The sequence below is a fragment of the Magnolia sinica genome, chromosome 11, assembly GCF_029962835.1.
Source record: "Magnolia sinica isolate HGM2019 chromosome 11, MsV1, whole genome shotgun sequence".
NCBI lineage: Eukaryota > Viridiplantae > Streptophyta > Magnoliopsida > Magnoliales > Magnoliaceae > Magnolia > Magnolia sinica.
This window is the reverse complement of record NC_080583.1, coordinates 81,444,352-81,464,475: the sequence shown is the minus strand read 5'-3', so window position 1 is coordinate 81,464,475 and position 20,124 is coordinate 81,444,352. Positions and strand designations below refer to the sequence as shown.

The 20,124-nt window shown below is 38.4% G+C and overlaps 1 protein-coding gene across 1 annotated transcript; it reads left to right on the top strand.

Annotated features, from left to right (window-relative positions):
* Positions 1–3,559: 3,559 nt before the first annotated feature.
* LOC131218204 (desmethyl-deoxy-podophyllotoxin synthase-like) lies at positions 3,560–6,405 on the top strand. Its single transcript, XM_058212884.1, has 2 exons — positions 3,560–4,468; positions 5,773–6,405. Exons 1-2 carry the CDS (start codon positions 3,560–3,562, stop codon positions 6,403–6,405), a joined length of 1,542 nt encoding a protein of 513 aa, XP_058068867.1.
* The last annotated feature ends 13,719 nt before the right edge of the window (positions 6,406–20,124 follow it).

The following is a 20,124-nucleotide window of genomic DNA, read 5'->3' as shown; positions in this document are numbered from 1 at the left end:
AAGTTTAGGGCCCAAGTCCTAATAGGACACATGCGGCCCTAGACTCACAAGAATTTTAACATGAGGTCATGGGTTCGAGCGCCCATTGTGGTGTGAATCCGTGGGCCTTTATGGGGTGTGCAAGTGAGTAAGAGAATTGAGTAAAAAAAAAAAAAAAAACCCTGGTAGGACTGGGCTCCCAGTGCTGGGTTGGGCAGGCCTGCCCATTGCCACCCCTACTTGCCTGAATAGCCCAACACATGTATGAGATCCGGAATGTTCATCACTTGGGCCGCACAATAAACGTCATTAGATAGCCCACATGTATTTAAAAAAAAAAACAATTATAATTAGAACTGCAATAGGCAATCACCATCGGTCCACATTCAGTTACATCTGTGGCAGGCCCCTGAATGGACTTTCCACATTCAGTTACATCTGTGACAGGCCCCTGAACGGACTTTCCTGATTTTTAATCCAGGAAATATTCAACAAAGAACTCGCTTGATGAGAGTAGGAGATCCCACACACGTGTCACATAACAAACATCATTGCACACGTGTTGGACGTGTATAAAAAGTATGGTACTTTGGCAGAGTACAATCTTCCATAACCATGCACACAGTTTTGTACACGTGCAAATAGTGGACCCTACCACTGGACTTCCCTTTACATTATCTCAACGCTTTCAAGCGCGAGTCTTCGTAGAAAGAATAACCGTCTTTCGACCAACGTTTCTCCTACTCTAGGAATCTTGGGCGGCCTAGATAAGATCGATGGTGCAAAGAGAATTTTGGATTGTCCGAAGCGTAGCTGTTGTTGTTTCGACGGTAGAGATGGCGATGAGCGGATGAACATACAAAATGGTGAGTTGGAGACTGCGCCCAAATTGGTGTGCTGGACTTCTTCGATACTCTGGAAGAGTATTAAGCTCCATAGGCATGCACTCAGAGATTGTACACGTGGCATTTGTAACTCAATTTAAACCGTCCCAATAGCGAGACCTACTTTGGATAGGTCACTCATAGCCTTAAAATCAGTTTGGTTGGAAGATCCAAGCCGTTTGATTGGTAGATATTTGTCCGTTGATCTCTATTATTCAAAGGTTTTCATTGAAGCATCGATCAAATATCAAGCTATCTGCCAGTTCAGATATCGATCCGTGTTAGGTTTTAGGTCGATCTAAAGCCATACCCACAACTTGGACGATTTGAATAATTTCATACCACGTACAAATAGTGCATGCACATGAACTGTGACACACTGCCAGAGTATCAAACTCTTTCTCATCAATACAATATTTTTGTTTAATTGGGCTTGATTAGGATAATTAATTAGTAATTAGAGAGGAAATTTTCGGGATTCGGCATTATTGATCGGATATGGGCGCCGTTTAGGTGTTACCGGGTAACAGCTTAGTGGGTGTTACCCTTACTTTAGGGCCCATCCTGATGATATGTTTTATATCCACTCCGTCCATCCGTTTTTCCAGCCCATTTTAGTAGATGGTTTCAAACATTAAGCGCATCCAATTCTCAGGTGGACCACACCACAAGAAACAGTGATGAATGAATGATCACCATTAAAAACTTCCCATTGACCACTTTAAGCATATCCAGAATGTTTATTTGCCATCCAACCCGTTGATAAGTTTCAACAGAACTGGATGAGGGAAAAATATAAAAATTAGCTTGCTCCAAAACGTTTTTGGCCTTCAAAAAGCTTTTAATGGTTATTAACCACTTTCTCCACTAGTGTGGTCCACCGGAGAATTGGATCTGTCTAATTTTGGGATAACGTCCTTAAATGGGATGTAAAAACGGATGGAAGGCGTGGATATAAAATACATTAATCAAGGTGGGCCCCACACGGTAAGGGTAACACCGGCTAAGCTGTTACCCGGGTAACAGCTAATCCGCTCCCTTTGGGCATACAACACGTCATCAAGGTGGGCCCCACAGTAAGGGTAACACCTAATCCTCTCGCGGTCGAGAGAGGGCGAGCAATCGTATGAACGTCAAACAAAAGACATGCACCGTATCCTTCAATCTTTAGTGCATACAGGTGGGCCCCATCGCTAAGTGATCCAGACTGTTGGTTTGATGGAACCCATCATGGAAGTGGGATTCCCCCAATATACTCTATCAGTGGACAGCTAATAGATGGTTAAGAAAAACATGATTGCAACGACCAACATTTAATGAGAATTTCCTAATGTTGCATGGTGATTTGATGTAAGTTATTTTTGGGATATTATCTATCCATCACTGGATCAATCGTATCAACGTGCTGGATTGCTACGAATTGGGAGCATTTGTCCATACTCAAGTGCTTGATATGCAGATTCATAGATATGAACGTTATGGTGCTCCTGTTGGATTGGAACACTTAGTCCCATATGGTGATCCAGATTGTTCACTAAGTCCAACGCACTTTTCATAGGCGACCATGCAAGCATTGCAACAATCGGATTCACGTTAACCATATTATCAATGGCCTTGAATATGGACGGTTAAGATTTTTAACCATAAATCGGTCCAATCAACAATTTGATCCGTCTATTTATTAGGTTTCATCATTGATTGCGTATGATTCTAAAGAACCACTTTTGTTAGGCAATCTTAACCATCCATCCATCACATGGGAAAGAGATGGCTATGAAAAATATGGCCAAATAAAGGATGGATTGGATCATCTGATCAGTGCGTGAATATGCTATGGACTTAATTGACAGTTCAGATCCATCGATGGAACTATCTATACATGTGAACCTTCTCCCCGAGGACTATAACTTACTGTGCTCTTAGAATACTAGACCCTTTTTCGACATATAAAAGAGCTGTACACGACTTGAGCTTGGCACTCGGCTCGGCTAATGGCTAATCATAGCTTGAACTCGGCTCAGCTTGGTCGTTGAGCTTGACGGGCCAGCTCGGCTCAATTTGGTCAGCAGCTGGGCCAGTTCAAGCCTCCATGACATTTTCTCAAATACAGGGTGCATCTTCAATTTCTAACATAATGTAAAACAGTAATAGCAATTTAGGGATATTTCATCAAACACTTGATGGGCAGCTTCAAAACCTAGACATGAAAATAATTTTATAACATCAATTCTTTGTTTGTAGTGATTTGTTTCATATCCATTCCTTCCTCGCTACTAGCCGATTCCGAGAAGAATGTATGCACCCGAAACAACGTTTCGTTGAGTTATTTCATCAAACACTCAGTGAGCAGCATCAATATCAAAATAATTGAGTCACCGATCCGATTCGATCCGAGTTGATTCGAGTCGAGGTTTGATCCGAGTAGAGTCGAGTCGAGCTCGGGCAAGTTCAAACTTAGCTTGAAGATTTTTGAGCTCCAAAAACCAGCTTATCTCGATCTGAATCCAATTTCGAGCTGAGGCGAGTCAAGCTTTTCCGAGTTGAGTCAGGTGTGCTGACCGAGATAACTCGACTCGTGTACAGCTGTAGACCACTATAAATAGATACATCTGGGTGTTGATATTTACATAGAAATATTTTTGATGGACGTGCACACACCACTTCCAACATAGTCACATCCTTCTCTAACATCATCCATGGAATTCCAATCCTTTTCCACTCTCCTCTTCTTCACTTTCCTTCTCTTCTTGTTCATCATGATCATGAAGAAAGGAAGGTGGCCCACTACCCAAAACCCAATTCCCAAACTACCCCCTGGCCCACCAAAGCTACCCATCATAGGTAACATACACCAGTTACTTGGACCACTGCCACATCACATCCTTACGGACTTAGCCCGAAAATATGGGCCTCTCATGCACCTAAAGCTGGGCCACCTCTCCACAATTGTAATCTCTTCCTCAAGAATGGCCAAAGAGATCATGAGGACACATGATCTCAACTTCGCCATGCGACCCAAACTTCTAGCGCTGGAGATCACAGCCTACGGAAGCACCAATGTCACCTTCTCACCCTATGGTGATTACTGGCGACAGCTAAGGAAGATTTGTACACTTGAGCTCTTGAGCGCAAGCCGCGTCGAATCATTCCGATCTATCAGAGAAGAAGAAGTGTCGAATCTTATTTGGACGGTCTACAACTCGGCTGGTTCTCCGGTCAATCTGTCAGATATGTTTCTCACAATCATTAACAATATGATCTCGAGGGCCACCGTCGGCAAGACGTGCAAGGAAAGAGAAGTTTTCATTGATGCGGTGAAGGAAGGTGTGAAAGCGGTTGCGGGGATGGACATATCTGATTTCTATCCTTCGTTGGGATTTCTTTCATTGATTACTGGATTGAGATTCCGGTTGGAGAGGATTCACCGAAAGTTTGATCGAATCTTAAGTGATATCATCAAAGAACACAAACAAAAACATGCAACGGTGGGGATGAATTGTAACGAATCTAACGACGAGGATTTTGTTGATGTTCTTCTTAGGCTTCAGCTTCATGGGAACCTTGAATTTCCACTCACAACCAACAACGTAAAAGCCATCATCTTGGTTAGTATCTTTGCTCAAAACCAATTTTTTCCTTAAGCCAAACTCTCAATTTATATAAATTATTTCTAGCAGCAATTTTTATGCATGCCACAGCAATCTGTCCGTCCGATCGATGGGCCATTGCATGTATGGACAGAAGGTAGAAAATTGCATATAGTGGGGGAGGTGATTGGACCATGCATCTTCATAAGGTGACTCATTTAGTGGACCATCACTTGTCAAAAGTTCTTATGAAGTTCCTGGGAGAACCAGTTCCCGAGTATCTCTCTCTTAGGGCTGTAAATGGACGTAAGCGGATCTATTGGAGGTATCTACATCCAACCCATCTAGACCCGACTCAAACCCAACCCGTTTGTTAAATGGTGCGGGTCTGGGTCCAAGAACAAATCCATCTGCTAAACGGATCTGGATTTGGTTTCCTGTATATTAGGCCCTGACCCGAAACCATTTATAGTAAATGGGTGGGTCTAGTTTGTGTTACAAGAGACCAATCCAGATTCGGACCTGTTTAAACCTGATAAAAATGTTTGCATATCTTGACAAGTAATATGGGAAAATGATAAACCCACCTCATATTTGACTGAAAATACAGGGCATCATGGAGTCCAAATCCACGCCCCAAATATGGTGGGATTAGACCTGACCAGACCCATTAGATCTGTTTATAAGTAGGTCTAGTCCAGGGTCTGGATATATATCCCTTGGCCAGACACGTTAGACCCAACTCATTAATAAATGTGTATGAGTGGATCTCCCTCTAGCAAACCCAGACCTATTTATAAGTAAGTCTATGGGTAAACTCAGACCTGAACCAGACCTGCCCATTTAGTAAAAGGGTTTGGGTCTAAAATTTGGACCAGGCCCATTGAGTAAATGGTTTGCTAAATGGACTTCAAACCCAACCATTTATAGCCCTACTCTCTCTCTCTCTCACACCCCATGTGTATGTACATGTACATGTGTGTGTGTGGATGATGAGGGAAATGATTATTCAGTAGAAGTGGTAACCTACAATTGTTTGTAGGCTTACTTAACCAACGACCCACTTTTACAAGCATTTTTCCTCGGTTTTATTTTAGAGACCGTTTCCAGTGAGTCCACCCATTGATACCCTTCATCCATTCTTTTAAAAAATATGCCTACCGTCCAACAGAAGAACCACGAAAGGTCCATTGATTGGATATTTAGCATCATTCTATGCAACTTTTAGGATTAAAAAACTAGTCTGCTAAGAAACATTGTAGAAATCCAATTAGTGTGATTGAACCAAGTTGGTTTTATTCTTTTTTTTTTTTTTTTTTCAGGACATGATGGGTGCAGGGACCGACACCTCCTCAACCTTCCTAGAGTGGGCCATGGCAGAGATGGTGAAAAATCCTAGGGTGATGGAGAAGGCCCAAGCTGAGGTGAGACAAGTATTCAAAGGTAAGGGAAAGGTAGATGAGAGAGACACAAACAAACTCAACTACTTGAAATTGGTTATCAAGGAGACTCTAAGATTGCACCCTCCTGCTCCACTGGTCCCTAGAGAATGCAGAGAGAAATGTGAGATTGACGGCTACGAGATACCTGTCACGACAAGGGTCATTCTCAATATATGGGCTATAGGGAGGGACCCAGAACACTGGGATGACCCAGATAGCTTCAAGCCTGAGAGATTTGATGGTACTTCCATTGATTACAAGGGGACCCACTTTGAGTATGTCCCATTTGGGGCTGGTAGGAGGATATGCCCTGGCATGACTATTGGAATGGCTAATGTGGTACTTCCCCTTGCAAACCTCCTCTATTACTTCGACTGGAAACTCCCCAGTGGAATGAAAGGTGAGGATCTGGACATGACTGAGGCCTTTTCTGCCACAATTCCCAGAAAATACAACCTATGTTTGGTTCCCATCCCTTGTATTCCATTGCCTACTGAGTTAAAGGAAATATAAGGCCATGATGCATCAGGTGGTGATTAGTGTCCTAATGTGGTAGTCTATGCAAGTGGGGCCTGAGGTTCTGTGACCCATATCATTGATCTGAGGAAGATGTATCGGAAATCTCCCTTGTTGGGGTTTCTAGCCCACTGCACTTTGTCACAAGTAGATGATTGAGAAAAGTACACCAAGGTTTCAGAGGAAAAAAGTAGAGAGAAAAAAGTGAGGCCAGGAATTGGATGGCCTGGATCTCACAATAACAAAGATATTTTTAGCTATCAACCATTCAACGTCTGGTTCATCAGATCAATGGTCTGAATGATCAATGAACACTGGGCCCCACATGCACAGACTTGGTCTATAAGAACACTTTTTTTTTTTTCCTCCAAATGTTGCATCAGCTCTACAATGTAATTTTCCTTGTGTAGTGCGGTATGCCGGTGAAATGGAACACATTCACGTAACAAAATTTTAAGTGGTTTGACGTTGATGTTGGATGGTTTTGTATCAGAGGTAAGCTAATCTATCCATAGGTACACATGCCAGGATGATCCCAGCTGGCTGGGACCCAACTGGTCCGATTCCCTTGAAAAAATAGATTGACGAACTCATCAATTGGGAATAACATGACACATGAAGAGAATGGACGGCTAAAAACGTCATACATCCAATTAATTGAACGTGTGTGGACATGATTGAGCCCACTTGATGATTAGCTTGGTTCCCACACATGGAATGCATTGGCAACTTCTTCATTGCGATTAATGTAAGAAAAGTGGATCTCTCGTCTATTATTACCTGGAGTTGTTATTTTAAAGCAGCAGGTATATATGCATGTGCAACGCACCTGATAGGCAAAGCACTCTGCAAGAAGACATGGGAGAGAGTGGAGGAACAATCATAAAAGGAATATTGTTATTTGATGTTCTACCGGAGTATGGCACTCCGGTACATCAAGAGATAAGGAGTTGGAAATGGGCCATTTTCAATGAAAAACATGGTACGTGATTGATTATTTAAATGTTCTCGGGAGCATATAAATTCAAAAAAAGAAGAAGAAGAAGAAGAAGAAGAAGAAGAAGAAAAGAAAAAGAGAGTAAGAAAGATCAAAGGTATAAAGAAACCAACTTAAGATATTTTATTATTTATAAACCTCATTTAAGGTGAGGACCATCTTTTTATTTTTATTTTTATTTATTTTATATATATATATAAAATTTGGTGTGGCCCATTTGATATATAAAGGGTTTGGATCATTAGAAGTTTGACACTACATCAAAAGGCTAAGTCCTTAAGTATCCTGTGGGAATAAATCCAGATGTCTTCTACCAAATCCCATTTACTTAGGCTAAACTCAGTCAACACTATGGGCAGGCTAATTGTTTTAAAATTTTAAAATAACAAAAAATGTCCTTTCCCGATGGAGCCGATAAACTCTAGATGGTTGATGGTTGAGCAGGAAATGTCTGAACTATTTGTTATAAAGCAACCACACACCTTCAAATTACCTAAGGGGTCGCTTGGATGCCTCTAAAGTCCTTAAATTATAAAGGGATTAAATGTAATATGATTATTCGGGCGGAGTGTTTGGATACATGTATTTAGCTTTTAGCTGTAATATGAAACATGCTTAAAAGCCATGTTTCAAATTACATGTAAATTCTTTATGACTAAAAAGGTATTAAACTTGTTAAAACACAATGGTTAAAATACACTCATGATATGTAGGGCCCACTGTAATGTATATGGTACATCCAATCTATCCATCATGTACTTCCCTTGATGCTCTCTTGTGGCCTAAAAAAGCTGCTCATCCATTATCAAATGGACCACACCAAGGAAGGATGGGACATCCACCATTAAAATTTTTTTAGAATGCATTTGGGGCCACTTTAATGGTTGGAAGTCATCCAATCCGTTTGGTGTGTCCATGCTTTAATGCTCTCTTAGGGCCCTAAAAAAAAAAATCAAGTCTTTCTTGTTAGAAAATTAAGTTTCTTGTACACAACGGAGGATAGAAGAAAAAGATAACGAGACGATCAAATCTATTAGGTTCAAGGCTCGACTTGAATAGTCAATTTCTCAAGACAGATTTGCTGCCCTTTTTCTGGAAGTTCCAGCAAGTGCAAACGAAGGAAATTTGTAAATTATTTTCAGGATACAATAAACTCTCAATCCGAATTTCAATACGAAAATTTGCGCATTTAAGTGTTAAACAGATTTCTAGTTTTGACACCGATATGCCTTGAAGACGTTCAGAAAAAACTTAGCAAGAGGTCAGATCAAGAGTAATTGCACAAAAAATGATATAATCTTAAGAATTAAAAGTATTAATTTCTGAATTATAGTATCCATGATTTATATCAATTGAAAGGTTATAGATTTCTTCCTGAAGAGATGCTAATGTACGTGCCTCTTCAAGAAATTCATATCCATTTACAGCAAATAATAGCCTTTCATGAAAGGACATGACTCTTTGTCCTATGATGGTTATTTCTTTACCCATTCAGACAGAAATAGTTATCCAACAGTAAAAACTATATCCACATGAGCGACACGTGGCATAGGTGCCACATGTACAATCATGTCACAATTGCTCTCAATTAACAAAAAGGTAATAAAACATCAGTGTATATCCTAGTTTAATTCCAATTGTACCATGACCCAAAAAGTTTGAACCGTGTGCCAAAAAGACTAAGGCTTTTTTTGCTTCTTGCGACGATGCGCACATGCTAAGTGATAAGTGTGCCTAATAAAATGCCAAAAAGCGCCCAAGCAGCCCTACAGCCCACGCCGCCCGCGCGGACGATGCGAACACCTGTTATATAATATATTTCATCATATTCACATTCACATCCATGTAAACCCAAACTACGTAAATCCATCCAAACATAAACTACATTCATCCAAACATAAATTACATCCATCTAAACACAAAAAATCTTATCCACATCACATTCATCCACGTATAAATACATATAAGTTTAACATCATAAATAAAATACAAAAAATTATTCATAGCCTATTTCCTGGGGGGCTCACAAAATTCAATGTGGTGAATACATCACCGACTGTGCACACACACCTAGGTCCTTACTCATGCCTTCATGGTAGATTCAAAATAGTTTCAATACAAGGTCACGAGTTCAAGTACCCATTGTGGCCGTAAGCGACTCTGGTGTGTGAGTGTGTGTTAAAAGAAAAAGAAAGAAAGAAAATGTTGATTTATCTTTTGGGTTGAGCCTAATGGTACTCGATGATTTCTCATCAGGTAGAAATTACTATTAGTTGTTTTTAGAAAGGTGAGATTAGGCCACTTATAATTATATTAACATGATAAAATGTTGTACGTATATTTGAGCAGACACCACAAAATAAACAATCTTATGGAAAAAAAAAACAAATGAAAAGAGAGAGAACATATGAGAGGTGATCCTTATCTCCTTTGATGGATTCAAGCTACATGTGCCCTACCCAACTTTCTATAAGGAGAAGTTATATGGGTCTTGGAATAATGTTAGTGACAAATTCACCTTGTCTATTAATATTATCATATTGTGTTAGTATATGACTCTAAAAATTAGATAAATTCAAATCTCAAATAATCTATGTTATAAAAGATATTGGAGATGGAAATAGATGCATTGTGATGCTTGAGTTCGAGTATGCTTGCCAACAAAGCAAGATTTTCTTGTTTGTTGCCATGTGATTGGGCTACATTATTACATTAATCGGGTTCGGGATCGGGTTTAGGTTTGAGTTTTCAGGTTTAGGTTTAGGTTTAGGTTAGGGAGTTGAGATTAGGATTATGTGTAGGTTTAGGTTTAAGGATTTGAGAATACATTTAGGTTATAGGTTTAGGTTTAGGTTTTAGTTTATAGGTTTATGTTATAGGTTTAGGTTTACGTTTTAGTTTTTAGGTTTATGTTATAGGTTTAGGTTTAGGTTTTAAGTTTAGGTTAAGGTTAGGTTATAGGTTATAGGTTTAAGTTATAGGTTTTGGTTTAGGTTAAGGTTATAGGTTTTGGTTTAGGTTTAGGTTTAGGTTTAAGTTTAGGTTATAGGTTATAGCTTTAGGGAATTGAGAATAGGTTAAGGTTTAGGTTTAGGAAATCGGGTTCGGATTCGGGATCGGGTTTAGGTTTGGGTTTTCAAGTTTATGTTTAGGTTAAGTAGTTGAGATTAGGGTTAGGTGTAGGTTTATATTTAAGGATTTGAGAATACATTTATGTTTTAAGTTTAGGTTTAGGTTTTAGGTTCAGGTTAGGTTAGGTTTAGGTTTAAGTTATAGGTTATAGGTTATAGCTTTAGGGAATTGAGAATAGGTTAAGGTTTAGGTTTAGGAATAGGAAATCGGGTTCGGGTTTGGGATCGGGTTTAGGTTTGAGTTTTCAAGTTTAGGTTTAGTTTTAGGTTAGGGAGTTAAGATTAGGATCAGGTGTATGTTTAGGTTTAGGGATTTGAGAATACATTTAGGTTTTAGGTTTAAGTTTTGGTTTTAGTTTATAGGTTTAGGTTTAGGTTTTAGGTTTAGGTTAAGGTTAGGTTATAGATTATAAGTTTAGGTTATAGGTTATAGGTTATAGGTTAAGGTTTAGGTTATAGGTTTTGGTTTAGGTTAAGGTTATAAGTTTTGGTTTAGGTTTTAGGTTTAGGTTAAGGTTATAGGTTTAGGTTAGGTTTAGGTTTAGGCTATAGATTATAGCTTTGGGGAATTGAGAGTAGGTTAAGGTTAAGGTTTAGGTTTAGGAAATCGTGTTCGGGTTCGGGATCGGGTTTAGGTTTGGTTTTTCAAGTTGAGGTTTAGGTTTAGGTTAGGGAGTTGAGATTAGGATTAGGTGTAGGTTTAGGTTTAGGGATTTGAGAATACATTTAGGTTTTAGGTTTAGGTTTAGATTTTAGTTTATAGGTTTAGGTTATAGGTTTAGGTTTAGGTTTTAGGTTTAGGTTAAGGTTAGGTTATAGGTTATAAGTTTAGGTTATAGGTTATAGGTTATATGTTAAGGTTTAGGTTATAGGTTTTGGTTAAGGTTTAGGTTTAGGTTATAAGTTATAGGTTATAGCTTATAGCTTTAGGGAATTGAGAATAGGTTAAGGTTTAGGTTTAGGAAATCGGGTTCGGGTTCGAGATCGGGTTTAGGTTTGGGTTTTTAAGTTTAGGTTTAGATTTAGGTTAGGCAGTTGAGATTAGGATTAGGTGTAGGTTTAGGTTTAAGGATTTGAGAATACATTTAGGTTTTAGGTTTAGGTTTAGGTTATAGGTTTAGGTTTAGGTTATAAGTGTAGGTTATAGGTTTAGGTTTAAGTTAGGTTATAGGTTAAGGTTTATGGAATTGAGAATAGGTTAAGGTTTAGGTTTGGGTTTTCAAGTTTAGGTTTAGGTTAAGGAGTTGATATTAGGATTAGGTGTAGGTTTGAGTTTAGGGATTTGAGAATACATTTAGGTTTTAGGTTTAGGTTTAGGTTTTAAGTTTAGGTTTAGGTTATAGGTTTAGGTTTAGGTTATAGGTTATAGCTTTAGGGAATTGCGAATAGATTAAGGTTTAGGTTTAGGTTATAGGTTATAGGTTTAGGTTACAAGTTTATGTTAAGTTTTAGGTTTAGGTTATAGGTTTAGGGTGTGGTTTAGGTTAAGGTTGTGGTCCCTGCAAATACAGATATAAACTCGGCCTGTCCAAATGGCCAGGCCACTCCAATGCTGTCCATAGGAAATGGACAGCTTCATCATGGTCATAACAGCAGTTCTCACCTTTCAGGGACCCCCAGCTCAACATCCGGATAGCTCCGACGCACATCCGGGTTTGCTTCATCAATTTCGAGCAAATACATAAACACGGCCTGTCCAAATGGCCAGGCCACTCCAATGTTGTCTATAGGAAATGGACAGCTTCATCATGCTCATAACAGCGGTTCCCACCTTCTAGGGACTCCCGTTCAACATCCAGATAGCTTCGACGCACATCTGAGTATGCTCCATCAATGTCGAGCAAATACATAAACACGGCCTGTTCAAATGGTCAGGCCACTCCAATGTTGTCTATAAAAAATGGACAACTTTATCATAGTCATAACAACGATTTCTACCTTTCAGGGACCCCTATTCAACATCCGGATAGCTCCGACGCACATCCGGGTATGCTCCATCAATTTCGAGTAAATACATAAACACAGCCTGTCCAAAAGGCCAGGCCACTCCAATGTTGTCCATAGGAAATGGATAGCTTAATTATGGTCATAACAGCGGTTCCCACCTTCCAAGGACCCCCGATCAACATCCAGATAGCTCCGACGCACATCCTGGTCTGCTCCATCAATTTCGAGCTAATACATTTAAAAACAAGCTAGGCATCTATTTTTTTGTGGATGAGAACCAATCTTCTAGACTATTCATCAGGTAGTCCCTACAATGGAATATTCCATCTATACAGATGAGGCTAAAAAATGTATAGTAGTTGGACATTGAATGATTAAAAGCATTAACCACTTCTGTTGCTTTTCTGCATATACACAAGATTCATAGGCTGAAAAATTGCCATTGAGTTCGTGTTTTATGTTCGGTTAGTAGTGAAGGACAAGCTCTTTATACCAGATGACCTATAGCTGATGAAAATTTTCAAGTAAATTGTACGAGGTTTACAATAATCTTAGAGTGCAAAAATTTTCAAGTATGTACATTTCAATCCGAGTTATTTCTCTAATCATGATAGCCTTGGGAGGGTTGATACGAGAGATGGATTGATTGCAAAAGGGCTGATTAAAACTATATTGGGTTATCTTGCTGGACATAATGATTTCAGGACCAGCAAGATAATCCAATATAGTTTTAATCAGCCCTTTTGCAGTCAACCCATCTCTCGTATCAACACTCCCAAGGCTATCGTGATTAAAGAAGGAACTCGGACTAAAATACATATACTTAGAAATTTTTCGCACTTCAAGATTACTATAAACCTCATACAATGTATATTCCACAATGTATATAATACAATATATAAAACATGAAATGGTACATGAGTGAGACAAGATAACCTAACCTTTTATATACAAGCCGGAAATTGATAGGTTAAGATTGTCCTATCGAGGAGATTCTTAGGCGTAGTCCATCTGCCGTTGGGACAAACAGGCATGGGTTTGGATTATTGGACCATGGACCCCACCTGTCATTGAAAACCAAAGATTAAAATCAGTGTATTGAGTATTATATCATTCACCACCGATAAGGCGGCCAATACTTCAAACCTTGTTCAAACTGATTTTGACCTTATGAATTGCCATGGATTCATGCCACTTGTTTGGATGCCTCTAAGTTGGGTAAGTGGGAAGTAACTTACAGGGAAGTCACTTATAGGTGGTGTGTGGGGGAGATAAAGAGTGGAAGAGAAAGAAACGCACCAATGGGGATTGAAGGTTATAGGTTATAAGTTTAGGTTATAGGTTATAGGTTATAGGTTATAGGTTATAGGTTAAGGTTTAGGTTATAGGTTTTGGTTTAGGTTTAGGTTTAGGTTTAAGTTAAGGTTATAGGTTTAGGTTAGGTTTAGGTTTAGGTTTAGGTTATAGGTTATAGGTTATTGGTTATAGCTTTAGGGAATTGAGAATAGGTTAAGGTTTAGGTTTAGGAAATCGGGTTCGGGTTCGAGATCGGGTTTAGGTTTGGGTTTTCAAGTTTAGGTTTAAGTTAAGTAGTTGAGATTAGGGTTAGGTGTAGGTTTAGGTTTAAGGATTTGAGAATACATTTAGGTTTTAGGTTTAGGTTTAGGTTTTAGGTTTAGGTTAGGTTTAGGTTTGGGTTATAGGTTATAGGTTATAGCTTTAGGGAATTGAGAATAGGTTAAGGTTTAGGTTTAGGAAATCGAGTTCGGGTTCGGGTTTAGGTTTGGGTTTTCAAGTTTAGGTTTAGGTTTAGGTTAGGGAGTTGAGATTAGAATTAGGTGTAGGTTTAGGTTTAGGGATTTGACAATACATTTAGGTTTTAGGTTTAGGTTTAGGTTTTAGTTTATAAGTTTAGGTTAAAGGTTTAGGTTTAGGTTTTAGGTTTATGGTTAAGGTTATAGATTTTGGTTTAGGTTAAGGTTATAGGTTTTGGTTTAGTTTTAGGTTTAGGTTTTAGTTTTAGGTTAAGGTTATAGGTTTAGGTTAGGTTTAAGTTATAGGTTTAGGTTAGGTTTAGGTTTAGGTTATAGGTTATAGCTTTAGGGAATTGAGAATAGGTCAAGGTTAAGGTTTAGGTTTAGGAAATCGGGTTCGGGTTCGGGTTCGGGATCGAGTTTAGGTTTGGAACAGAAACTTCATGGCGAGACTGCCTACGGAACTGTCCATTTAATGTAACCAAGTTTATTGGTACACCACGCATATGGTGGATGGGCTGACACAATTTAGTCAATTGTGGCAAACACATGTTTTAGTCTAGACACATATCCAACGTAGTCCCTGTCTAAAGCTCACTTTTTAACCATGCTAATGAAATACCCATGTTTAGCAATACTTATAGCCATGCCCACATCAACTAAATTAAGCAATGCCCATGGCCATGTATAAAACCCACAAAAGTTTTCTAACTTTTTTTTTCTCCCTTTAGGTATTAGTTGAAGCTTCATTAATAATAAATACGAGGAGAAAATAAATATATACAGGTAGAATACATTGGTATTAGATATAATGAATTGATTTTTAAAGGAACTGTGTAAGGGCATGGCATCATTATGTCTTCCTCCAAAATTTACACATGTGTGCATATTAGAAAATGCATGCTTGCCACCCACTTTTTTCCATGAATGCTAGCATGATAGTTCTCTCAAACATGGAAAACATTGCATTAGTTTCATATAAATGGCTTGAGACTAACAATAATACAAAATTTTAAAAGAAACAGAAAAGAATAATCATTCAATCATTCTCAATCAGTGGAAATTGTAAGGTCGCATTTTAGATGCACCGTGAACCAAAAACTACACTTTTTTAATTAGTTTATTTTGAGTTAATGCATGCCTCATGTACAAGCTTTGAATGCATGCATATTAAACATCATACTCTACAATTGATGGCAAGCTCAAATCAGATTTTTATGTCAAAAATATCACCTGATGCCAAGCTCAAATCTCACATCCCAATAAATGAAACCCGATTGGATGTGCATGCGTGTGGAATTAGCAAACCACATAAATTAAGAAATACTACTAAACATTCTTTAAGGAATTTAATCGAACATCTGATATGCAGGTGTAAGATGTTCTAAAGAGTTGCATGAAATTTGTGGTATGGTGTTAAACTTATAACGTACACTTATAACCTAAACCTATAACCTTAACCTAAACCTAAACCCAAACCTAAGCCTATAACCTAACCCTAAACCTAAACTTATAACCTATACTTAAACCTAAACTTGTACTTATAACCAAAACCCGAACCCAAACCCGAACCCGAACCCGAATTCCTAAACCTAAACCTAAACCTATAACTTATAAACCTTAACCTATAACCTATAACTTAAACCTATAACCTAAACTTACACTTAAACCTGAATCTGAACCTAAACCTATATAACCTATATAACCTAAACCTAAACCTAAATCTATAACCTAAACCTAAACCTATTCTTAAATCCCAAAACCTATACTTATAACCTTAACCTAAACCTAAACCTTAACCTATAACGTAAACTTAAACCGAAACTTAAACTTATAACCTACACTTATAACCTAAACCTAAAACCTAAACCTAAGCCTATAACCTAAACCTAAACCTAAACCTAAGCCTAAACCTATAACCTACACTTATAACCTAAACCTTTAACCATAACCTAAACTTAAAACCTAACCCAAACCTTAACCTATAACCTATAACCTATAACCTAAACCTAAACCTTAACCTATAACCTAAACTCAATTCTGTAAACCTTAACCTATAACCTAAAACCTAAAACCTAAAACCTATATAACCTATAACCTATAACCTATAACCTAAACTCAATTCCCTAAACCTTATCCCTAAACCTATAACCTAAACCTAAACCTAAACCTATAACCTACACTTATAACCTAGCTATAATCTAAACCTAAAACCTAAACCTAAAACCCAAACGTAAACCAGATCCCAAACCTGAACCCGATTTCCTAAACCTAAACCTTAATGTATTCTCAAATTCATCAACCTAAACCTACACCTAATCCTAATCTCAACTCCCTAACCTAAACCTAAACCTAAACTTATACCTATTCTCAAATCCCTAAACCTAAACATATAACCTAAACCTATAACCTAGCCTAATCTTAAAGATATTTCCGTAAACTGACTATAGCCTTTTCATTGTAGAGATAGATAAGAGTTGGATGCGAGCTAAGAATAGGTTTGGCACAGAGTATAAACAAGGGGTTTAAGAGTTCATAGAATTTGCGCGAAATCGGGCCGATTCAGGGAATAGGATTAGGTGTCCATGTTGAAAATGTAAGAAGATGATATATAAGACTTTAGAAAAAGTAGAAGACGATTTGTTCATAGTTAGGATTAACCAGGGTTACACTTGGTGGATCCATCATGGTGAAGATATGACCCATAGAGTTGAGGCCACTGAAGTCAACGAAGATCCAATTATGTCGGATGACGAGGATGAAGACGTTGACGAAATGCAAGATATCATAGGTGATGTGTTTAGGGGAATAGTTACGGATATTGATTTTGCAGCGATAAGCAGTAGCCAAGATATTCCTCCAATGGGTGATGCCGAATCAGAAAAGTTTAGTAGGTTGTTGAGGGATGCGTAACGTTCACTTTATTCAGGGTATGAGAACTTCTCCAAGTTAAATTTTCTTACAAAGTTACTTCATTTGAAGATAATAAATCGTTGAAGTAACAAATCATTCGACATGACGCTTGATTTGTTGAAAGAAGCATTACCGGAAGGTGAGATATTGCCTAAGTCTCATTATGAGGTAAAATCCTTAATGCGAAACTTGGGCCTTGGTTACATCCTCATACATGCATGTATAAATAATTGTTTATTGTATTGGAAAGAGCATGATAAGGTTGAAAAGTGTCAAGAATGTGGAGAGTCTAGGTGGAAGTATGACAAAGCCGAGCGTAAGAAATTTCTGCAAAAGGTGTTAAGGTACTTTCCATTGAAACTTAGATTGCAAAGATTGTTTGTCTCGTAAGACGGCTGAAGATATGAGGTGGCATAAGGAGAAACATGTTCATGATGATAGTACACTGAGGCACCCTGCGAACTCTGAAGCATGGTAAATTTTTGACAAGCAACATGACTGGTTTGCAGAGGATTCTCGCAATGTTCAACTAGGTCTTGCAAGTGATGGTTTTAATCTATTTGGTAATATGAGTAGCTTGTAAGTATGTGGTCAGTGGTACTTATGTCCTACAATTTACCTCCTTGGTTGTGTATGAAGGAGTCATTTTTCATGATATCATTGCTTATTCCTGGACCCAGGTCACCTGGGAATGACATTGATGTGTATTTGCGACCATTAGTAGATGAGTTAAATGAGTTGTGGAGTCAAGATGTAGAAACGTATGACACATTTGAAGGACAAACATTTCGATTGCATGCAGTGGTCTTGTGGACAATAAATGACTTTTCCGCGTATGAAAATTTGTCTGGGTGGAGCACGAAGGACAAGTGGGCTTGTCCTACATGTGGTATTGAGACTTGTTCATTGTCATTGAAGCATGGTAGAAAAACGTGTTATATGGGCCATCGTCGCTTCCTTCCGAGCGATCATAGTTGGTGCAAGAAGACGATGATCTTTGATGGCAAATAAGATCATAAGCCATCCTCGAAAGAGCTTATGGAGAAGATGTGATTTAACAACTGAGTAACATTGAAAAAGTTAGATTTGGTAAGGCATCACACTTGAAGAAGAGAAAACGTACAGTATTGGATTATAACTGGAGGAAGAAGAGCATCTTTTTTGATTTGCTCTATTGGAGTGATCTGAAATTGCAACACAACTTGGATGTCATGCATATTGAGAAAAATATATGTGATAATGTCTTCGGAACATTGATGAACATAGAGAAGAAAACAAAAGATAGTTTCAAGGCTCGATTGGATCTACAAGAAATGGGTTTAAGGAAAGAGTTGCACTTGCAACCACATGAAAATTCGTATACTATACCAACAGCCTGCTACACATTGACAAAACTAGAGAGAAAGTGTTTATGTGAATGGTTGAGATCGGTGAAGTTTTCCAATGGGTATGCGTTAAACATATCTTGACGCGTAAACGTTACAGACTGTAAGGTAACAGGAATGAAAAGTCATGATTGTCACGTCCTTCTGCAACGCCTACTGCCGGTTGCAATTCGTGGATTCCTAAGCAAGGATATCAGTGCGGCGCTGATTGAGTTGGAGATATTCTTTAAGGATTTGTGTTCGAAATCGTTGAATGTAGATGTTATTAAACGACTAGAGAGGGACATTACCGTAATCCTTTGCAAATTTGAAAGAATATTTTCACATGCATTTTTCGATGTCATAATACACCTAGCGATTCACTTACCGCGCGAGGTGAAGTTTGCAGGCCCAGTACAATATCATTGGATGTATCCGATCGAAAGGTGGTACAACCTATTAAAATTTTTATTCATTCCATAAATTACATATATCCATGTTTTCATACTCTTAACATAGTGGTTTTGTGTACAGATACCTTCACACACTCAAACGATTTGTGAGGAATAAGGCACGCCCGGAGGGATCTATAGCTGAAGCGTACATTGATAATGAGTATCTTACATTTTGCTCCATGATCTTCGTGGCATAGAGACTAGATTTAACCGAGAAAATCAGAATGCCGATGAAGGGTAGGAGCATGAATAAGGACTCATATCTGTGTTTGCACATAACGTTCATTCTTTAGGATCCCTGACATTTCAGGATATAGACTTTGGGGATCTAGTAAAGGCGAGGTGGTATGTATTGCATAATTGTGAAGAAATAGAGTCGTGCTTGAAGTAAGTCTTCCCTCGATTATTGTTTTCTCTACATTCGATGATCTTAGTGTTTCTTGCTAATGACGTGCTATTTATGTGTAGCGAACACATAGACGAAATGAAGTCAAAATTTTCCACAAGTTATGATCGAATGCATCAGGATCAGTTTCTAGAATGGTTCGCAAAACGTGTAAGATTTCACATTGTATCTCACCACACTTAGAATTTTTGTTGTATTGCACATTATTTGAACTTAAGAAAATCCCTAAACAATTACATTCTATACATGATAATAGATGAAGACGTTGCGCACGAGCAACTTTGCAGATGCGTCTGATGCACTATACTCACTGGCGTGTGGCCCTAATAGACGTGTATCTAGATATACAGGTTGTATTGTAAATGGGATTCGGTTCCACACCGAAGAACGTGAGATGTATAGGACCACACAAAATAGTGGGGTGGTTATGAAAGGAACAAATGAGGAAGATGAAATTGACTTTTATGGCATTTTGACGGATATTATTGAGTTGAATTATTGTATGAGAAAGCGGGTGTACTTATTTAAATGTTATTGGTGAGACATCGAAAATAAGAAATTGGGAATACAGACTGACAACTACTTTACGAGCGTAAATTTATCTTGGAAGTGGTTTAAGGACGACCCATTTGTTCTCACTAGACAAGCCGAACAAGTATTTTACCTCGATGACACCAAGTTAGGCGACTCTTGGCACGTGGTGCAGAAAATAAAGCCTAAGAATGTATTTGACGTTCCCATACCAGAAG